Here is a 22,004-nt window from a genome sequence, read left to right as displayed (position 1 = left end):
TCTGAAGAACAACCAAGGAAGGTCAACCCAATATTGTAAAAAAAAAAAAAAAGGTGGGGGGGGGGAAATTTTGCAATGAGGGTGGTGAATGGCTGAAACAGGCCCAGAGAAGTTGTGGAATGTCCATCCTTGAAGATATTAAAAACTCAACTGACCGATGCCCTCAGCAACCTGTCCTAAAGTTGAAATTACCCCTGCTTTTGAGCAGGGATTGGACCAGATGACCTCCTGAGGTTTCTTCATCCTGAGTTATTCTTTAATTCTATGATTCTGTGAAAATCTTTTCTTGTTGTTAGCACAGTGATGTAGCAGTCCTCGCTTCTCTGGCCACACAGGAGGAACGAAGGCGATGTCCTCCCATTCTCTAGATGTACAGGGTTTTCCTGTTTCCATTTTTTAGTTTATGTGGATGTTTGACCCATTTTTGATGTGCAGGACCATTCCTGGCATGTCATAGAATGAAGCTGTGAAGCCCTAATTTAACAGTTAGGATGAATGCACCACGTAAAAGTGAACATATTTTACATGTCTGCGTACACACTTATTTTGCATTCCATTAGTAAGTTTTGATCTCATTAGTGAATTTCAGACAAACCTGACAAACATTGAGGTGGCTCAAAGATACTAAGTATTCCAGTTTTGTGAAAATAATCTGGTCAGACAGTGGAGAGAAGCCTCATTATTGTCTCTGGCAAAGGGATGACTGAAATCCGAACTCAACTTCTGGGACATGAGAGCATGGGAACAACCTCCTGACACAAATTCATTTGTTCCCCTTCTCCCCTCATTTCTTGTTCCCTTGTTTTTTTCCTAGCGAGGTGCAGAAGTGCATTTGGTTCCATGGGACCATGATTTCACCAGCATGGAGTATGATGGGCTCATAATTTCCGGAGGTCCAGGGGATCCCATGAAGGCCCAGGAGGTGATTCAGAATGTCAGAAAGGTACAGTGTAATAGCCGTAGACTGATTATTCTTGTTTATTTGCCTTTTTTTCAAGTGCCTGAAATCTAAACAGTTGGTTGTACTAACATGTTATGGACCAAATGTCGTTCAGTCATTTCAGCTGCCTGGGATATTGCTCATCTTGGTCCACTGGGAGTTGTCTCCAGACCAGCAGTTACAATAAAGCTACACAGACCTTGGTGAAAAATACGTGGTAAACATGATTACCATGATTACCTTAGCAGTGCCTTAAAGTACCCTGTGCTCCTTTGGGACCTCCGTGACCTTATGAAAGAACAGCCCTGATATCACAGTGCTCCTATTTGAAATAATGTTGCACATTAAATGGCTGTAATGCAGAATGTCATTGCTTATTTCCCTAGAGTAGACTGAGACATCAAGCTGTGCTCTGAGGTTTCCCTCTGAAGCAGAGGAGAGGAGTAAACTTTCCTTTATAGGCTGTTGCCACCCTTGCATTCAGCTTTTTCCCAAGTCTGTGTGGCTGCTGTGAGGGAACTAGCAAGGTTTATGCTGGAACTGCTGAACAGAGACACTCCAGTATCTCTTGAAAAACTTTTCATTTTAGGTCCTGGAGAGCAATCGCCCAGAGCCTTTGTTTGGAATTAGCATGGGGAATCTAATCACTGGAATAGCAGCTGGAGCTACTTCCTACAAGATGCAGATGGCGAACAGGTGCGGCAGCTCTTCTGCTTCCCAGGGCCCAGATAGACCAGCTCAGCATTGCAAAAGGCCACAGAGCAGCAGTGCTTTGCTTCTGAACTGCCTTGATGGGAGCTAGCATGTCAGTGACATTACTTCTTCATTCCAGCCATTCTCCTTGCCTTTAATTTAAACTGCCATGTCATGCATTACTTTTTTTGAGGGTGTTTTGAAAGTATTTGATGTAATTGATCCCCATCAAACTGAAGGATAGCAAAGTTTCTCCTAGGATTTATCATTTTGCAACTGGCTGCCAGGGTTGAACTGCTGTGTATAGCCCCACAGTTATCAACTCTTCTAACTGGCATTTGAACACATCTGGCACTTCCGTCCTCTGTTCTCTGATCCTTTCTCTTTCAGAGGACAGAACCAGCCTGTCCTGAATGCAGTGAATGGGCAGGCTGTCATCACTGCTCAGAACCATGGTTATGCCATTGACAGCTCTACCCTCCCACCTGGCTGGAAACCTCTCTTTGTGAATGCCAATGATCAAACGAATGAGGTGAGCTCATGCTGTCCAGATACCTGCACATAGCAGCCTCTAGCGAGCGAAGATTCTTCTCGCTTTATTTCACCTCCTGGAAGCTTGCTGTCAGATTACAATTAGTTATCAGGGCTAAACTTGATGATTTGACCATATATTTTACTTGGGGCCCTGCCTTACAGGCCAAAAGACGGGGGTGAGCCATTTACCATGTTCTCCATACTAGGATTGCAACAGTGACCCTACAATTTCCCTTGAACAGCTGCCTTATTAACTTCTATGATTTCCCTACTAGTAGTGGTGCTCACTCAGTTACCGTTGTCTTAGGGCTTGTGCCGCAGGTGTGCTAGCCTGTGTCACTGTTTTGTTGTGTTGGTTCTGTGTTGTCCAGCACAGAAAAGGAATATTATTGCAGTCTAATTTGGTCTGTTATTGTAAATAGAATTCCAAGGACTAAAGTCATGAAGGAGAGAGGCAGTTGCCTCTAGACATCAACTTACAGGATCTAAGGTAGACATCTGATGTCCAGTGACATCCATGTAGGGAAAAAAAAAAAAAAAATGCATGGCCTCTGGACTTTCATAGCTGAACAGGGAAAAGCATAGGAGGGAAAACAATATCCCATAGCTCAGTTTTGACAAAGTCAGACAGACATTGAGACATATCTCAGGCTTTGTAATTGCCCATTTTAAATCTTGTCTATTAGGCCCAGTATTGTGCAAGTCAGTGAAGTCTTGTTATTTATCAGAAAATCATTGAAAAGAGGGTATTTTCAAAAACAATTTCTCCCATAGGAATATGCCTCTCCATTCTTTTATATAAATGCTCCACATCGGATCTCGCAGATTGAACAGTGCTGTTCTGACATATCCTGGCTATTTGCAGGATCGAGGAACAGTAATTTCCAGCTGATGGTTTTAGAATAAGTTTTGCTTGTTAGTTGCTGTTTTCTTTATCCTTACAGACTTAACCTAAACAGAGACAAATGTTACCGAACAAGATATTAATACAAAAAATTTACAGCTGTTTGGCTCAATTTTTGAAATGAGTTTGGTTTAGCTGTGTTGAAAAATTGAACCCTTTCTTTCTCAGGCCTTTCATGTTTGCTTTAGCTGAAGATTGGAGAAAAGTGTGATGGTGCTTTTGCATAAAGCAGGTGATAAAGTTGGACAAGAGTCTTCTGGACCTAGAAGCATGACATTCTTCTATGTGAGCTAAAGGACCATTTCTGTGAGCCCCAAAGCAACATCAGTCTCCTAAACCTTCATAGATGGAAAGGGACAAGGAGCAATGTTGTTTTAGCATGGGATGCACAAACAGGAACAGGGTTGGATGGGCTCTCATGTATAGTCTGTTGCATTCCTCTGTTTGAAAAAGAAAAAAAATTTCTTGTGACTGACCTGGCCTATCACAGCTGGACAGGGCCAACACAGGTTTCCAAATACTGACAAGCCATGGAGTGAATATTTTTAAAAGATATTTGTATGTAGAAGTAGCATGAGCATTCAGGGAAAATGTGACAGACTGGTGGCATTCTTCACTCTGAGGGCAGAAACTCATACCATAATGGATCAGTTGTGGTCAGCAGCTCATCTGTCATCCCTGTCCTATCCCAGCATCCTATCCTACAGCTCTGGATGGCACTGTTGCTCTACACAAGCTGTTGGAACTCCTTTGTCTATTCCTAAGGGAAGCAGGTTGTATCAGAACTATTTTTGCCTGGATTTCCTCCTGAGGGACTTCTCTACCTCCATCTGGAATTGGGGGCCATGAGCAATGACAGCTACAGGGTAGTCTCCCAGTGAACCATGCTGCTTGGTGCTATCAGGCCATGGAAATGAGAAGTCTGTTTTTCCTGGCTCCAACTAAAATTACAAGCACTATCTCCAAACTCAGTTTGGGTCCTTCATGGCTATTGTTTGTCCAGAGCAGTGGTCACACTTCATCACAGCCCTGAAAACAACCCAGGGCAGAGATCATGTGCAAGGCCCTGTGTCAGTATTTCAAGTGAGTTATAGAAATCAAGAGTGTGACCTAAATCCATTTCTCCTGTGACAGAACCAACCAGATCAGGATGGTAAAACCATTCATTCCGTAACAGCCTTGTCCAAGGTGATCTTTTCTTGCCATATATGTTTTTCTTCTCTGCCTGGTCCAGGGTTACCTCTGGAGGGAGACTAGCGTATCTGCTCTCTTAAGTGCTTACAACTTAGTAGTGTTTGCTGTTGTAGTGAAAGTGATGTCTCCACTATGCTTCTTGTCCACACACAGCTCAGTGGGTTATAGAGGCATTGGAGTGTTAGCAGAAGAGCAAGGGGCTAAATGACTCCTCAGATAAGACATTGTTTGAAGACTGGAAATGAAATGGGTGTCAATTTGGCAGCCCCTAGAAACATGCCAGTCCTTTGGCCTTCAGTGCTTACAGGTATTAGCTGTGGCTTTCTGTTCTCTTGCTTGCTTGCAAGGAGTTGTCTAGGACAATAATTTTTATTCCTGCAGGGAATTATGCACGAGACCAGACCGATTTTCACAGCACAGTTCTACCCAGACGCAAATCCTGGGCCAAGGGACACAGAGGTATTGTATGAGGGCTGATCTGGGCTTGCTTTCAGATGGCCTGGGGAGTGCAGATATGTATCAGCTACAGTGACAAGTCTTTATGTTGGTGATGGTCCTAAATCCTGGTTTTGGAAATGTTGGGATCCTGACAGAGGGCCCAGTCACACCTAGGCTTGTGTCTTCTTAGCTTGATCCGCAGCTAACTACAATCAGCAGCAAGGCGTCTATTGACTTCTGTGTGCTTTGGATCAATGATTCCATTCATGTGATGTGTATGCTTTGAGTCCTGGTGGGATTATCTGTGTGTTGGAAGTCACTGAAGTGCTTAAGCCTTTGCAGGATCAGGCTGAAATCTCTTGTACCTGGGATGATTGCAATAGGAAAAGGATTTTATCTTAACAGAAAAAATACTAGCCAGATGCTTTGTAATAAAATCATTAACTTTCTAATACATTTTAGTTCCACTTTCAAATGTTATAATTACTGTAGAGTTATGTAAATGGATTCACACTTCCTCACTCTGATTCTCCTAAGTGAAATGAAATTTTAATCCCCCATCTGTGACTTCGCACAAATTCTGTAACAACTGGTTGTGTAGTCACAGAGTATGACTAAGCAGCAACAGGGTATGTGGAAGGCAGAGGAGGCATATCTGAACATAAATAAACTATTTGGCGTTTCTTGAGAGAGGAAGATGGAAGAATACATAGAAGTGCTTATTTTAATCTTAATTTGATGATGATGATTAAACCTGCAAGTAAATCTCTTGATAGCAAGAAGTTTCACAGCAATCTGATTGACTAGTCAATCTCAGAGAGCTCAAAAAACCACTCAGCTGTGTCTTTTCCAAGTCTGTGCACTCCCACTGCTGGGATGGGTTTGATAACACAGTGCCTATCCTGATAGGCTTGCAGGACCCATCCATACTCCTTCCATCGGTAATTCCCAGCAGCCAGCTTCAGGGGCTGTGTGGACAGAAGCTCTGCAAGTGTGGGGTCAGGTGGGAAGCCTGTCCCGCTGTGTGTAGCTGCCTGTGTGCCAGCAGTGGTCATGCTGCCTCCCCTGCCTGGCCTGGCTGGAGAACACTTTTCTCACAGCTGCTCTGGGATCTCCTCTGGAAGGACAATACTGATTTAGCACAACTCATGCTTATATATACCTGTTCAGATCCCAGCTCTGTAGCAGGCTCCATTCCAGATGGTTCCCTTGAGCTAGTTAAGCATATGCTCTTCTGTATTTTAGCTTTTAATGCATGTTCATTTGTTATACTGCCAGCCATATACAAGCAGAGCATACAGATGTGATTGATATGTGTTTTCTTCCTGATATGGCCTCACTTTCTTGAATGCAGCTTTGTCAGATATGTCTAAGTTGTTAAATAAATTTCAGATGATCCCCTCTCCTCTGACGGTGTAAATCTACCTTCTGAAGGCAGCAGCACAGAGTTGATAGCTTGAGCTTACAAATGGCCTGTTTTTTTTCCTTCTTTGCTTGGTATTTATTTAGTTCCACTTTGGCAATTAAGTACACGTATTTATTTTTCCTAGTTCCTGTTTGATTCATTTATTTCACTGGTTAAGAGAGGGAAAGGCACTACCATATCCTCGGTCCTGCCCAAGGCTGGAGTGACAGCTTCCAGAATGGAGGTCAGTGTACAGATACTTGTTATTCATGCCTGGTGGTGAGGCTAGGAGCTTGTTAATTCCTACTGAACCCATGGTACAAAATGGCACAAAAAGCTGACCGTGGAAGTCAAAGGAGGTTTCCCTTAGAAAAGGCCTGTCAGCTGCCTATCTCACAGTCATCAGACATCTCTTGTGTTAACAACTCCCTTTTCTTTGAGAAGGTTTTAAGATCTGATGTTTCATGCATTTTTCTTTGTAGTTCTCCCAAGAAAGGTACTCTCATAGCAGTATATGAGGTGCCCTGGGATAATCTGGCCATGAGATTTTGTGCCAGCAGTGTAATGTTGATGCTCTGTTGCTTAGCAAATAAGTATGAAATTCCTAGCGTGAGCTGAATTTCATACAGTTTTGCTATCTTGGAAGGCAGCTGGACTTTGTGGGCAGCCAAAGTGTGGCACGGTTGTCTATAAGCACATGATACAATTAACACACTTACTGTATGCCCTATGCATAAGTCATGTGTTTCTCTAACCAGAGATACATGGGAGAAGTCCAGTAGAAATACTCTTAGAAGTAAAACTGCAGTGGTTTTGGAGGTGGCTTTTCTTCTCTTTTTGGAACTTACCTTTTATAATTTGAGACTGTTCAGTGCTGCATAGTCTCTGTTCATTTCAACATCCACTATGATAGGACTGATTTTTTTCATGCTGTTTGACACTTCTAGGTCTCCAAAGTTCTCATTCTAGGATCTGGGGGTCTGTCGATCGGTCAGGCAGGGGAATTTGATTACTCTGGATCCCAGGCTGTGAAAGCCATGAAGGTGAGAGGATACTCTGAAAATACTAACCTCATGTAATTTACTTTCCCTTCTCACATCTAACTGATCATCCAACTGTGGTATCACTGGGCCAGGGAAGCTCGTGAGAATAAATGACTGTAGGGAAATTTAGCTATTTTTTGTTTGTGAATTTGTCGGTTGAGTGATGTGAGTTAACCCCTCAAAATTATCTTCCAAAGAGAGATGTTCTTGAGATTTCCATAGCAGTCTTCAAGCAGTTTGTTATTTGTGACTGGTCACTCCAGGCTTGTAAAATTGAATGGAAATGAAGAGGAGGAATATGGTCAGCTACACCTGAGCTGAAATTACTGAAAGTTTTGTGGTATGCCAACACACTGCAAGGTAGACAAATAACAACAACAGCTGAATGGTTGGCTGCTGTCAAGGCCGTTATGCAAAAGATTTTGAAGCCCTTATCAAATGGTATTTATTTTAAATGGGGTGAACTTTTTAAAGGTCATATATGCCAAGTTTTGTTTGCAGAATAGATTCATAATCTTGAAAGGAATGAATGAAAAGTCATTCCTTTGCATGAATTTTGTCCTGTAAACTGATTACCTGGTTTCTGATGTTCCATTTCTGAAGATTGGAGAGCTATATTATTCTGGAGCAAACAAAAATGCATGTGTACTTCTGTACGTGCCTGAGAAACGCATGCATTTAAAATGGTGCTTGTGCATATTTGCTTGAAGCATCCTGCGTAGTCCACTCACATGGTGGGTTTGGGGGTCTAATTTGCTCTGGCTGTTTCATGCTGCATAAGTGCAAAGCACCTAGAAAGGGTGCTAGGGGAGAAGCTCATGCTAGGAGGTGGTGTAGAAGGATACCAGTATTCCTGTGATGGGGTTATTACTGGTAATGTAACAGTTACCTAGGCCCCCTAGTTCATGTCAAACCTCATGTGAAGAAGGAGGAGAGCTCGTAGAGTTCTGTCGGACAGATTGAGAGCAGATGTAGCAGCTGCCTTCAGATGATTGTGAGCGGCTCTGGGACTGTTCTGACACGAGGCCCATTCTATTCCTGTGCTGACCCTGGAGTCAAGGAAAGAAAAAATCAATTACAGTAATCTTAAATATAATCTGGGGCTGCTCTGGGTTGGTCCCAGTGTTACAACACATCTTGTATTGTACATGCTTTGTTTGTGTCCTGCATTGCTATTGCTGGCTACTAGTTCAAACTGGCCACGTCGTCAAGAAAACAAGAACAAGTTAAGAGTGGAGGATCCCAGAGTTGGTGAGTGCAGATAATGACCTGAGTTGGAAAGGAGGCATCTCTCTCCCTTTTCTTCCTCTTCTGTCCTTCAAACTCAGCTCCAGTTTGTGGAAGAAAGTTGTTTTTTTAATGATAAATCTCCCTAGCTTGACTTCCCACAGTGCCCTTTCCCTTCCTGTGGCCACCAGCCAGCTGCTCTGATCTGCAGGCTAATCAGCCATTCCAATGGCAGTGCTTGCACTTCCTGACCTTGCCTCTTGCAGAGTGATTTGCAGTTGCATGTGAGAGAGAAGGCGGTCGGTCAGTGGCTGCCAGGGGAAAGCTGCAGAGTGTGGTTCGGAGAGAACAGGGACAATTAACGGGAGACAAGAGAGATTTCTTTCCCCTTAGACCTCTCTTTTTTTTTTTCTTTTTTTTTTTTTTGTTTTGAATAGTCAACATTGATTCTCACTGCTGAGTGTTCTGATTCATTCTGCTAAGTACTGCTGTTCTTTTTTGTCTGTTGGATACCAGTTCCTTATAAGAAGGTGCTGTTGTTAATATTCAGTCCTATACAGTTAAATGGGTGCCGCTTTTAAAGAGTAAAATTCTGTGGAGCTGGGACTTCCCCAGTCAGTGAATTTGTATTTGCAAGAAAGTTCATCAAAGGCAGGAACATCCTCTGAAGAACAAGGCCTGGAAGGATCCGTGAACAACAGAGCCTGGTTTGCGGTCACCTAAAAAACCTTCTGGCTTACTTGCTGTGGGGATTCTGCCAACTGGTCTGAATACAGGTGGATATTACACAAAAAGAGGAATGAAGCCCTCCTGGAATATTATTAATTCACTGTTTTAATTAAGTTGTTACAAAGATATCCAATCAGGATGGGTGGCCACAGTGCAGAGTGCTATGTGCTTATAAAAAAATTAAAAGGCAGAAGCTGAAGGAAAGGGTTGCAAGGGCAAACAGCAAGTGGGTTAAAATGCAAAATCCCGAACAATTGGGTCAGAGGATGTGATATCAGTAAAATGTGCCTCTCTTAGCACAGGGAGCATTAATTCTCTCATGAATTATCTTCCTCATCACTGCTAGCTGGTCCTTAACACACCTTGCCCCAGATGAGTAGGAAATAAAGGGCTAATATGTACAGATACTCCAGCTTGTTGGAAAGTGATATACCTCTCCCTCCCCCATTCATTACAACAGAATTATAGCTATGAATTTCTGAAGACATTTATTAGAAAAGAATGTTTTGGTCAGAGATCTACCCTTTTCTCTGAGCACCACCATGAAAACAATCCAGTTTGGGGTCATTTGTCTAAATCTGAAATTTTTTTCCATAAGGATTTTATCTTGTTTCCCTTCCCTGTTCCACACATTTCCAAGGAAAGTGTGCTTCAGTGAAAAAAATCCAACTTTTCATGGGGAAAAAAGGTCAGCAGAAATTTACAGCCAGTCTTTAAGGCAGTATTTTAAATTATCAAAGGAAGGAGATGAAATGTTATCCAATACCTGAACTGAGCAATCATAGCTCTGAGTGAGAATCCCACTGCTCCAGGGGAGCTATATATTTGTTCCCCCAAACCAATCGGTCAAGCAATCACAAATTTTAAACAAACACAGAAAAACCCTATGGCATTTTCATGCTTATTGTGAACTGGGGAAAAATAGCAATTTCTATACTGGTCCCAGCAACACTTCCATAGCATTTGCGCGAGGCATGGCTGACTTAGTCTACCAGCCTTCTTCCTATTTCTTTTTACTGTTTTTGTAATATCATCACGGTTCCTGTTTTTAATGAGATTTGTCATTGTTTCTTAACCTCTGCACTTCCATATAGCAAATCTTTCTCTTAAAATGTATTTTGCATCTATAATTAGCATTGTTTGCGAATGGTTTGTTTGTTTGTTGAAGTTTATTGCCTTACAAGAAGTTGATGGAGATTAGAATGGGTTCCTGTAAAAATGAGGCCACAGCCTTTGCACTTCCCAGTCCACCTTTTCAACAAAGCAGTGATACATTGTTCTTTATCTGCTTGTGGTTGACATGGTTTTTTTAAGCTTGGCCACATTCTGGTCTCATCATTATTAGCAAAACTTGGTTGTCTTCCTCATTACGCAGTAGTATTTCAAGAGTGAGGAGAGTTGATCTGCCCAGCTCTGACTCAGACTTTTCTATTAATGAGCAAACTGTAGTGAATTTCTGTCTGTAGCCAAAAGAGTGGCAAAACTCCCATTGGTATAGCAGGAAACAGATAAACATTATTATCGCTCTATCTCAATTTCTCATCCATGACAGAGAAAAAACAGTGTGAAGTTTTGGCTCACCTTTGTCTTGCATATAGAGGGAGAGTTTGTCTTTTAGTATGTGCAATATCAAATACAGAGGTTATGGGACAAGATTTTTGAAGGCATAACACCAGGAAAATTAAAGTATCTTTATGGAAAGTCAAAGCAAAAAATGTATTCTTGTACTGTTACTAGTCTGTACAAAAATCTGAGAACTATCTGGATACCCATGATGAAAGACCTACTGCTTCTCAAGAAAAGATTGGGTTTTGATTAAATTTTTTTTTGCTTTGTCACTTTTAGTCTGACTTCCAACAGAAGATGGACATGGTTATGCTGGAGTTTGTTCCCGTCTCCCCTATGTAACTCCTAAACATGTTAAACAATATCAAGCAAATTTCTGAATCAGTCAGGAATCTCCATTCCCTCAAGATTCACAGACAGGCAGAGGCACGAAAGCAAAGAATTGGCATTAGCTCAGCCTGGTACAAGATAGCAGAAATCCCTTATGGGAGAGTACATAAGGAACCAGGCTTTTTAAATTCTGCTGTTGGTAAATAGCTTGTTGAACCCCATCTCTCCTTGCTGCTGCTGCTGTTAGCACTTTTTCCACATATGCCTAGTTTTAATGCAGATTTTCATTTTTCAGGAAGAAAATGTGAAAATTGTCCTCATGAATCCCAATATTGCTTCAGTGCAGACCAATGAGACTGGCTTAAAGCAGGCTGATGCTGTCTACTTCCTCCCCATCACTCCACAGTTTGTCATAGAGGTCATCAAGGCAGAGCGTCCCGATGGATTGATTCTGGGCATGGGTGGCCAGACTGCTCTCAACTGTGGTGAGTACGATACAGGAGCCTTGGCACTCCTTGCAGGCAAACTCATGGTTTTTACCATGTGTTCAGTGGGCTTTATTTGTGCAGACATGCAAGATCCATGTGCCTGATACATTGCCCAGGTTACTAAGGGATACAGGTAGAGATACTGACCATGGGGAGCGAGTAATTGCTAAGCTGTGAACATAGAATCTAATTGCTGGTTTTGATACTTAAAAGTAATTCATATATCCTGCTTTTCAGCTTAAGTCTTAGTTATCATAGTTAGATTGGGGATATCCAGACCACCTTGAGGCAGAGATCAAAAGGAAAAGTTAGCTTCATTTAGCTTCTTGCAACAGTATCCAACAGCACTGCTTTGTTTTGTGTTGCAGATGATGGCCAAGCAGTAACTTTACTAATATTCCAGGTTTAATGGATTTGAGGACAGAAACTTTCATGTTGTGGTTCTGAGTTCTGATACTGACAAAGAATAATGAAATTAGCTGTTGATGAGGCCAGACAAGTTGTCAGCTAGTCAGCTTATGTTTTGAATACTTTCTTCTTCATCTACCATCAGTCCTCAAAACTGCGGCTTTGTTTACTCTGCAGGAGTGGAACTCTTCAAGCAAGGAGTCCTGCAGGAGTATGGTGTGAAGGTCCTAGGTACATCAGTTGAATCCATCATGGCTACAGAAGATAGAAAGCTTTTTTCCGATAAACTGACTGAGCTAAATGAAAAGATTGCTCCTAGTTTTGCAGTGGAATCGGTAAATCAGATAATTTTGAAGATGTGATTACTATTACTGTTGCCCATTTGAATTATTAAAAAAAAAATTTCTAGTTTTGTTGAGTGAAACTGAATACAACTGTGGATACTGTAGTTTGTACACTTTCATTAGTACTCCACTGTGATTGATGCTGGTTCACCATGATTTAAAATGAGTGAAAATGCAATTAAGCACTTGGAAAGCCTAAGCTAATTTACCCATTGTCAAGAAAAGTAAATTAGGTTGGGGTGACTTCTGTGCTGCAGCACAAAAACATATAACATGTCAGTGGCTCTTAGGATTTTAAGTCCTCAAAATCATCGGTACTGAAATCCTTCTTGAGGACCTGAGTATGGAAACGAAAAATTGGTTCAGTGGGAAGGCCTGTTTGAGTTTGGAGGAAATCAAACAGGTCTTAAACCAAGATGTCTGTTGGACGGGTTATTTCATGCTAAAGCCTCTGAAGACAGACCAAATAAGGATGTTGTCCGTGGAAAGTCAGCAAGGAAGTCCACACATAACTAAGGACAGAAGTCACCTCCTCGAGTCTATGTTCCAGTTTTCTGCTCTTTGGCAGAAAAAAAGCAATGTTACAAAGCCAATTTTTATTCTTTTCATTTTATCTTCAGGCAGCTTAGTGTCTTACTGATGGGATTTCCAGTTAACCGTGTAACCAAAGTTGAAGACTTTATTAATCTTAATTGTTATCATATCTCTGAAATGTATTCCCCTCTCCTTTAAGATTGAAGATGCTCTGAAGGCAGCTGAAAAGATTAGCTACCCAGTCATGATACGTTCTGCTTATGCCCTTGGTGGTCTGGGGTCAGGCATATGTCCTGATAAGGAAAGTTTGCTGGACCTTGGTACGAAGGTATGTCTGCAATTGCAAGCTCTGGGAATACAACTGGAGATCTGATTTTCTTAGATATTCTTCTAATAGTCACAGACACTGGAACTGTACATACCCTACCTTTCATCTTATCTGTAAAATGTTATCCTGATTTCCTTCTAATGTCCTCTTTTCATAATTCCTGCTGACTTGGGTAATGAAAATGGTTAAATGACAGATCTGTTAAATTAATGAGAAACAAGTCATAATTTTAGCAAGTGTTTCAGCAATTTTGGCCTGAAAAGAAACATAGTGGACTGTATTCACCTACTTTCAGGAGTAAATGGTACATGAAAGATGTCAGGGAAGTTGAAACATTCAAAATGCTGAGTGATAATGTAGTATCAGGGACAGAAGAGCTGGGAGGCTTGGGCCTCTGCTGTGTTTCTGTCTAAAGAGGGTATTTTTGCTAGGTCAAAAGCTCATGTAGAGATTTAATGGGATGACACTTCATAATTTGACATCCACCAGCTGTCTCTGGCTATGAAGAGACAGCTCTTTTTCTGTAGGAAATCTGGGACTTTTTTTATAAATTTGCTGTGAAAAATAAACAGATAATTGGGGAAAACAAAACAAAAGCTTTTTTCCTTGGAAAAATGCAGAATTTTAGGAAATACATCTCTATCAGTTGGTCTCTCAAATTCTTGGTTTTGTCTTTTCCTGATTTGCTGAACCTCTTAATCTTTCATGTATCTCCAGAAAGAAATACTTCTGATGCCAGTAAGAGCTGTATGTGAAAATGACATTTGTGTATTCCTCCACACTACTGTCATGCAAACAGACTTCGGGTCTAGTGTACTTAGTGCTGAACAAACATCTGCTCAGGCAGCGTCAGTTGCAGAGAGACTCAGTGGACAGGATTGACAGATGCAGGAGGAGGCAGGGAGGCAGTGAGTGCAGTAACCCCACCTTACGGATTGATGGCTGAGGTTGGAAACACTTCGCTTGCCCAAGCTCACGCATGGTCTGTGTTTAGAGAAAGCAGAAATTCACCCAGAAACCCTGGGAGTGCAGCTGTCTGAAAGGTTTATATCAAAATATTTTTCAGTGGGAAACCCCAGTTTTGATCAGCATTTCTTGGTGTTTTTTTTTTTAAAAAGTGGTTTTGAACATCTTCATTTTTCTTTGCAATCTGTAAAACAGCTGCTCTTTATAAACATAGTATTATCTGTAAGATTTTAGGAGTGGGGCAGTTCATATTTTTGGTAAATTTTCATGTTTCTGAAACTTTCCTTTTTGTGTACCAAAAGTCTGATTCTGTTTTACTTTCTAAGTAAATGTTTTAATTTTCTCAAAAATTATACTAAAAGAGCATTTTGAATGCAGTAGAATAGAATAGACTATTTCAGTTGGAAGGGACCTACAATGATCATCTAGTCCAACTGCCTGAGCAATTCAGGGCTGACCAAAAGTTAAAGCGTGGTATTAAGGGCATTGTCCAAATGCCTCTTAAACACTGACAGGCTTGGGGCATTGACCACCTCTCTAGGAAGGCTGTTCCAGTGTTTGACCACCCTCTCAGTAAAGAAATGCTTCCTAATGTCCAGTCTAAACCTCCCCTGATGCAGCTTTGAACCATTCCCACGCGTCCTATCACTGTATACCAGGGAGAAGAGATCAGCACCTCCCTCTCCACTTCCCCTCCTCAGGAAGCTGCAGAGAGCAATGAGGTCGCCCCTCAGCCTCCTTTTCTCCACACGAGACAAGCCCAAAGTCCTTAGCCACTCCTCATAGGACATTCCTTCCAGCCCTTTCACCAGCTTTGTTGCCTCCTCTGGATGCATTCAAGGACCTTCACATCCTTCTTAAATTGTGGGGCCCAGAAGTGCACACAGTACTCAAGGTGAGGCTGCACCAATGCTGAATACAGCGGAATAATCACCTCGTTTGACCGGCTGGTTATGCTGTGTTTGACGCACCGCAGGATGCGGTTTGCCCTCTTGGCTGCCAGGGCACACTGCTGACTCATATTGAGCTTGCTGTTGACCAACACCCCCAGATCCCTTTCTGCGGGGCTGCCCTCCAGCCACTCCTCTCCCAGTTTATGCTTGTGCCTGGCATTACTCTGTCCTAGGTGCAGAATCCAGCATTTTGACTTGTTAAATTTCATCCCATTAACCATAGCCCAATGCTCCAATCAATCTAGATCCCTCTCCAAAGCCTCCTGTCCCTCAAGAGAGTCAACAGCATCTCCCAGTTTGGTATCAATATTTCAAAATTTACAGTGAAAAGCAATTTGGGTCTTGTTGAATTAGCTCAGCTTTGGATGCTCATTTTCACAGCCCAGCATAAATTCCGTTCCTTTCAGTTACAAAGATCATCTGTAGTAATTCTGTGAACTGGATTTTCAGACGCTGGACTCTGAATTGTATATAACTCAGATAACTGAATACCTATGGATGTTTAATAGCACAGCTAGTTCAAGTAATCTGGCCTCGAGCTCATGTCTCCTGAGTCTCCTCATTTTGAGTGAGAGAAGACAATAGACAGTAACACAGGAGCAGCATAGATTGTTTTACAAGTGTGGTTAGGTGTTCCTGCTGCATCATCACAAATTCAGTGCCTGTTTAGGCCAGGTGTGAAGCACCACTCCTCAAACTTTTTGTGTGTGTGTGTGTGTGTGTGTGTGTGTGTGTGTGTGTGTGTGTGCAAGTTTGGCAACTGAGCTAAGGGCGGCATTTGAATAACAGCTTGAGCTAACTACAGAGGGGACGAGACTGAAGACTGATTCATAGGCAGCATTAAAACAAGAAGCTTTGCTAAAGGATGGATTGATAATGTGCCCATTACTTTCTAGGATTTTAAGCGAGAATTGATTAATGTTTTTTATCTGCTAATATTAAGGCCATTTATTCACTTAGATTATGCTCATTTACCAACAAACTATATTTTTCATTTTTGTCTCTTGTGCTGAGGAGTGCTTTCAAGATTAGTTTAAGGATAAATCATGAATCTTGCTTCTGGTTAGTATGCCAATGATAAGCAGCATTATTAGTGCTATTAATTACATAGTGTTTGCTGGCACCCACACTCCCCATCACTTAGTCATTTAGCTTTCTGCAGAGTTCTCCTATTGAAGTCCGTGGGGCTGCCCACATACACAAACAAAAGCGTGTGTCTGTTGCATGATTGAAGCCTTAGATGTTTTTATATTCCTATTTGTTATTTATATGCCATTGCAAGCTCACATGCCCTGCCTTTTTTCCCCATCACATCACATAAATATTTTCTATGCCTTTCAAATGAAGCTAATGCAATTTTATTTTTTTTTTAAAGAGAAATATAAAGTGCTTGTCATTGGTGCTATGAACTTCACTTATCTTCATCTTTCAATTTTCATGTTGGTCTCGGATGTCTGGAGATAAGCCACAGAAATCTTAAATATGGAACATGTTCTAATAAGGTTTTCTTTTTTACTGTTCATTTTCCCTAACGTATTCCCAGGCATTTGCAATGACTAACCAAATTCTGGTGGAAAAGTCAGTTGTTGGCTGGAAGGAGATAGAGTATGAAGTTGTGAGAGATGCTGCTGATAACTGTATTGCTGTCTGCAATATGGAAAACATTGATGCTATGGGAGTCCACACAGGTAGGCTTGGGCACAGGGTGGCTCACTGGAAATGGCTTGTTAACTTTTTTATGCAGTGCCCTTCTGCCTGCTGTTATTGACATTGTTTTGTGATTGATGAAGTGGGCTCTAGAAATACTCTTCAGGTCTTGGACACAGCCAGCTAGGGTGTGAAACAGGTATTATTAGGCTAAACCTACCCCTATGATTCCATTTTCTGTAAGATTGCCTGGCCTCTCCAACTCTGGGCTTCTAACTCTCTGTGCTTTTCATCAACTGTGCATCCACAGGTTTGAATGTCTGTGGTAACTTCATTAGTAGCAATGGGTTAGCAAAGAAAGTGACCTGTGTGGCTAGAATTCACTGCCGCTGAGCTGCTTCTCATTTTCCTTCTCTGCTACCTTGTGACGAACAGGAGATTCTGTTGTAGTGGCTCCAAGCCAGACACTCACTAATGAGGAATTTCAGATGCTGAGGGATCGTGCCATCAAAGTTGTCCGACATTTGGGTATTGTGGGAGAGTGTAATATCCAGTTTGCTCTGCATCCAACTTCCCTGGAGTACTACATCATTGAAGTTAATGCCAGGCTCTCGAGAAGTTCAGCTTTGGCCTCCAAGGCGACAGGGTAAGATTATTTAAAAAAAACCCAAAACTACTGAACAAACAAACGAATAAACAAAAACTGAGGGGAGAAGAACAGAAAGAGAGAATTATAAGGGACTTGGATCAGTGTATTATTTAAATATGTAAGCGACAGCTGCAAGGAAGAAAAAAGTTCCTGCATCTGCTCTCCATGCAGTTAAGACAAGGAGGTGCAGGCTTAATTTGCGGCAAGGAAGACTGAAATTGGCTGTTACGGAGAACTCTGGAGTGGTCAGGTCAGTAAGGCACAGATTTCTGCATGGGAAGCTTCTAAGAACAGTTCTTGTCAGCATCTGCTAGGATTGACCCTTGGAGAGTCAGTCCTGCTGGGAGATGGAGGAAGGGGTTAGTGAGCCCTCCAGGTCCATACCAGCCTGCTGATGCTGTTACTACAAATGGAAAAACTCCCAGGAGCTGTGTGTGGGGGAGCCTAATGGCTGTCCTTACAAAGCATATCCACTGTACCCATATGTTGGCTGCAAATCTTCTCTGGGACCCAGAGGACACAGTTATTAGTGAGCTGTCTGTCAGATTGATGCAAATGGTATTGCTAGCTGCCTTTGCTTTGTTGGCTAATCATAAACTAATCAAGATAAGGATGGTCAGAGCAGGCTGTTTAAAAATTGGCTGCTTAATTGCACTTTGCAGATGCTGTTGAGAGGCACAAATTAATCTCTAATTTGCAGTTCTCAACAACTCTTGTGGTTGTTGAAGTGCCATAGCAGACTGGAGATAAGCCATGATGTTGGACAGTGGGTGTTTGATTGTTTTCTTTTTGGATGACAGACTTGCAGCAAAACACACCTGTTTATGTGGTCTCACTGTGGGTGTGACATACTGAAAATGGTGGCTTTGCAGATAATAAAGCAAGTTCCAGATCTAGGTAGGTAGCTCTACAATGTGTTAAGGTAGGAAGCTGGACAGGCCCTGCTGTGCTTGAGCACGGTAACCTTCCGCTGTGTTGAGGAGGGAAAATCACCTCACATCTGTTTAATTTGATCCACTCCTGGGATTAGCAAAAGCAAAGTACTTCCCACTCTACTATTCTCTACTTCTCCTCTATGGCAGATACCCATTAGCATTCATTGCTGCCAAAATTGCCTTGGGGATCCCCTTGCCAGAAATCAAGAACGTGGTGACAGGAAAAACCTCTGCCTGCTTTGAGCCCAGCCTGGATTATGTTGTTACCAAGATACCCCGCTGGGATTTGGACCGTTTTCAGCGTATGTCCAATCGGATTGGAAGCTCCATGAAGAGCGTGGGAGAGGTGAGTGCAAGACCATCTCCTTCCCTTCCATTCCACCACTTGGGAAAGTCATTTCTCTTTCTTGGAAACCCTCAGAATCTATCTTCAGGGACCTAATGGCTTTTGAAGATATTTATTCAGCTCAAATTATTTTTATCCAGTACTATAGTTAATTGAAATGAGTTAGGACTGTGTAATCTTGGATATCACAGTGTGGATTCATAAATGGTTTGACTCCTAAGGGAAGAAACCACTTTGGATCACCTGAGGTTGACTTTGTTCTTAACACTCACTACAGGACTCTCAGTTATTTTTTGCTTGAGGTTCTGTAGTGGTGGTTAATTAGAGTATAACTTCAAGAGTTGTAGTCTGTTAAGATTTTCAGTGATGCTGATGAGCCACAGCTCTCAGTTGTTCCCATAGTTATCTGTCCTCTCTGTTAAAACCATATGCCAAATCTCAGCCTACTTCTGCTCTTCAAATCCAAATACAACCTGTAATCTTGCTCTTAAGTTTTGACTTCTCTTAGTGATTAAGTCTGTTACATCTGGAACATGACAGTGTGACTTTTAAACCCTGATTTTAAGGTGTCTGGGACACTAACAGCATTTTCAGACCATGTTTTAAGAGGAGAGAAATGAAGCAAAATGGGTAAATTACCCGCTTAATTAGTTAATTACATATCAGCTACCAAAGCAAAATAATTAATTATGTATTTTTTTCAGCTGCCTTTTTTTCCTAATGCTTTTCTAGTAGCTATTTTATTAGATTGTTTTGACACATGAGACTTTCCTAACATCAATTCTACCTTGCTCAGAAGACAAGCCTTCATCACAACTGGAAGGATTAATTAAAACTTGATTTTCCAGTGGCAGTTTTGGCTTTCAATGGCAATGAGGTTTGGGGTTTTTTTTCAGTGAGTTGATGCTTACTGATATTAACCCTCTCTGCTTAGCGGTTTTTGGACTGTACTGTAGAGCTGGGGTTCCTAAATACAGTTGCCTTGTGCACCTTCAGCTGTAAACACTTCCTGGCCATACACATTTGCAGAAGGAAGTATCGAGTCCTTCCAGTGGTCATATACCACAAAAGCAGAACTGCATGAACCCACTGTCCTTCTCAAGGCAGGATGCTGTGTAAAGGGAAGGAGGAGATATAGCAAGAGTCAATGTTCCAACTGTGCAGGTCTATGACTGCTGGTGGGTGAACTGAAACAGGGATGAAGAAGCTTAAGAGATGCGGTTTGCAGCTGGTGGAGGTACTCAGCAAAAAAGTTAGTGTCTAGGACCTGTGAGTAGGAGAGGGTGTCTTTGAAGCAAAGAGCTTCTTGCCGCTGTGTCTCTATTAGTATGGCACAGTCGTCTTCCTAGGCCTGAACTTGAAGCCAGATTGCAGCATTTACTGCATTTTTATTAATTGAACAGTCTGGCCTGGCCTCATTTTTCCTGAGCTCTGTTGTGCTGGGCAGTGGGCCTGGAGCTGTGAGAAAAGAGAAAACAATGTTATTTTTTTCTTTTGACATTTTCCAAGATTGTGTTTAAGAAGATTTTTATGCTGTTAGGGTTTCACTGCACTGGGAAATAAAAATGTAGAAATTTGAGAAAGAGCTCTGTTACCTCACAGGTTTCCACTGAGAAAGGCTTGTTTTCTTATTAGATGTGATGTCAAGATTGAAGGAGGGAAACCCCAGTGCTGCTATGCCAAGGAGGTGTAATCCTTTAAGAGAGCCCTCACAGGGGAGAGTCACTGTTAAATGTAATTTAAAGGAAGAGGAGCAGATTTCTTCTGAACCTTAAAATTCCCACTGTGAGTTTCTATCTCTAACAGGTTGTTAAACAGAAATATCCTTCTATATTACTACACCCATGCTGCTGCATAATGCTTCCCTCTACTAAAGTGCTTCAAAGCAGTTTATAGAGGAAAGCAGCAGCTTCCTGTATTTTACAGATAGGGAGACGAAAGCAGAAAGGAGTCACTTGTCTGAAACTCCCTGTTGATAATATTGGCAAAGTCAGGCCTAGAAGTGGGACTCCCAAGGCTCAGTTAGCTGTGCATGCCTTAAAGCCAGCAGGACTATCTTAGGCAGTAGGTCCAAAGGTTGTAATCTTTCTGTATGTCTATCTTCATGGTTTAAATGAAGGTTTTATCTTCATTGTTATTCAGGGGATAGCGGGGCAGCAGCTCACCATAGCTAACGTGGAAGTGTTGTCTGTTACAGGTCATGGCTATTGGACGCACTTTTGAAGAGAGCTTCCAAAAGGCCCTGAGAATGTGTCACCCCTCTGTAGATGGCTTCACTTCACATCTTCCTATGAATAAAGCCTGGCCAGCTATTGTAGATCTCCAGAAGGAACTCTCTGAGCCATCCAGCACGCGGATATATGCAATAGCCAAGGTAACAAAAGATAGAAAGCCCTTGACCTATATCCCTTGAATTACACCTACCAGATTGGGTCAACTGAGGTGACAGAGGTTGAGTATTCTTAACCTCCTTGCATCCCTCAGTCAAGCACACTGGGACCACCTTGTGTAGGATCCTTGTTGTTGAAGTACATATATTCTCTATTGCATGTAATTTCCTCTGCAGAATGTAATACCTGGGTGGGTATATGACTTTAATTTTTCCTGCATCTTCTATATTCAGGTAATGTGTTTGCCTTTTGGTACAATCTTAGCCAATGCTCATTGTATTCAGCAGTAGGTGCATTCCTGTGTCCTGGCACTTCTGTTTGTAGCTGAGTGTTGGTGAAGACCTGGATCACTTTCCTTTGCTTGTTCCTATAACATAATTGTTTACTAAGTATTGGCTAATGTACAGCCCTGATTTACACTAGTGTAAGTGTCAGTCAAAGTTGGCCAGTTCTGCAGATTGCCATTAATTTATAGGAAAGGAGGAAGGAAAAAATGAAGATCCTTTTGAGAACTTAAACAGAGGATGATAAAGAATGGCAAGCTGCAGTTTGTAAAAGCACTGTCTTTTTGCAATTGTTGCACTGGTATGGGCTTGAAACTTAAAAAAAAATAAAAAATTAAAACTATGTTAAATGTAGCATGCAGGAAATTCCCTGTTCTTTGAAAAAGGCTCAGCTTCCCTTAGCATTCTTTTAACCCCTCTCCTGTCACACCAGGCAAATCACTTCATCTTTCAGGGTGTCTGGGTAACAGGTGTTATTGTAAGGGGAGCTAGGGTGTGAAATTACTTCTTCCTTCAACTCCCTGGTGTTTGCCTGCGTATATCACACGGTAAATGTGGGGTTAGTTACTTTAGCAGGTAGGTGCAATTTCACACTTTGGTTTTGCTGCAGCTAACTTGTCCGTCTGTCCATACCCTCTACGAAGAGGAGGGGACAGCTGTCTTTTATAGCTCATACTTACCTGTTGTTATTTTTTTTTAAGATTGCAAACCTTCCTGGCAGGGAATGCC

General features: G+C 41.8%; 1 protein-coding gene across 4 annotated transcripts in view; it reads left to right on the top strand.

The window, feature by feature from the left end:
- The window catches only part of CPS1 (carbamoyl-phosphate synthase 1), a 113,924-nt gene that overhangs the window by 34,456 nt on the left and 57,464 nt on the right, over positions 1 to 22,004 (top strand). For 2 of the 4 annotated variants that reach the window (XM_041124625.1, XM_030019233.2), the window contains 13 exons: positions 815 to 943; positions 1,530 to 1,636; positions 2,024 to 2,165; positions 4,647 to 4,724; positions 6,254 to 6,352; positions 7,056 to 7,151; positions 11,299 to 11,488; positions 12,077 to 12,234; positions 12,977 to 13,105; positions 16,568 to 16,712; positions 17,107 to 17,317; positions 18,403 to 18,601; positions 20,799 to 20,975. In XM_041124625.1, coding sequence (XP_040980559.1) covers positions 815 to 943; positions 1,530 to 1,636; positions 2,024 to 2,165; positions 4,647 to 4,724; positions 6,254 to 6,352; positions 7,056 to 7,151; positions 11,299 to 11,488; positions 12,077 to 12,234; positions 12,977 to 13,105; positions 16,568 to 16,712; positions 17,107 to 17,317; positions 18,403 to 18,601; positions 20,799 to 20,975 — 1,860 coding nt within the window. The remainder of the gene's footprint in view (positions 1 to 814; positions 944 to 1,529; positions 1,637 to 2,023; positions 2,166 to 4,646; positions 4,725 to 6,253; positions 6,353 to 7,055; positions 7,152 to 11,298; positions 11,489 to 12,076; positions 12,235 to 12,976; positions 13,106 to 16,567; positions 16,713 to 17,106; positions 17,318 to 18,402; positions 18,602 to 20,798; positions 20,976 to 22,004) is intronic. The other 2 variants (XM_041124624.1, XM_041124626.1) reach the window with 2 other exon arrangements.

This window comes from Aquila chrysaetos, chromosome 6, assembly GCF_900496995.4.
Source record: "Aquila chrysaetos chrysaetos chromosome 6, bAquChr1.4, whole genome shotgun sequence".
In the NCBI taxonomy this organism is placed as follows: Eukaryota; Metazoa; Chordata; class Aves; order Accipitriformes; family Accipitridae; genus Aquila; species Aquila chrysaetos.
The sequence above is the reverse complement of the archived record's forward strand: the minus strand, read 5'-3'. Positions and strand labels throughout refer to the sequence as shown.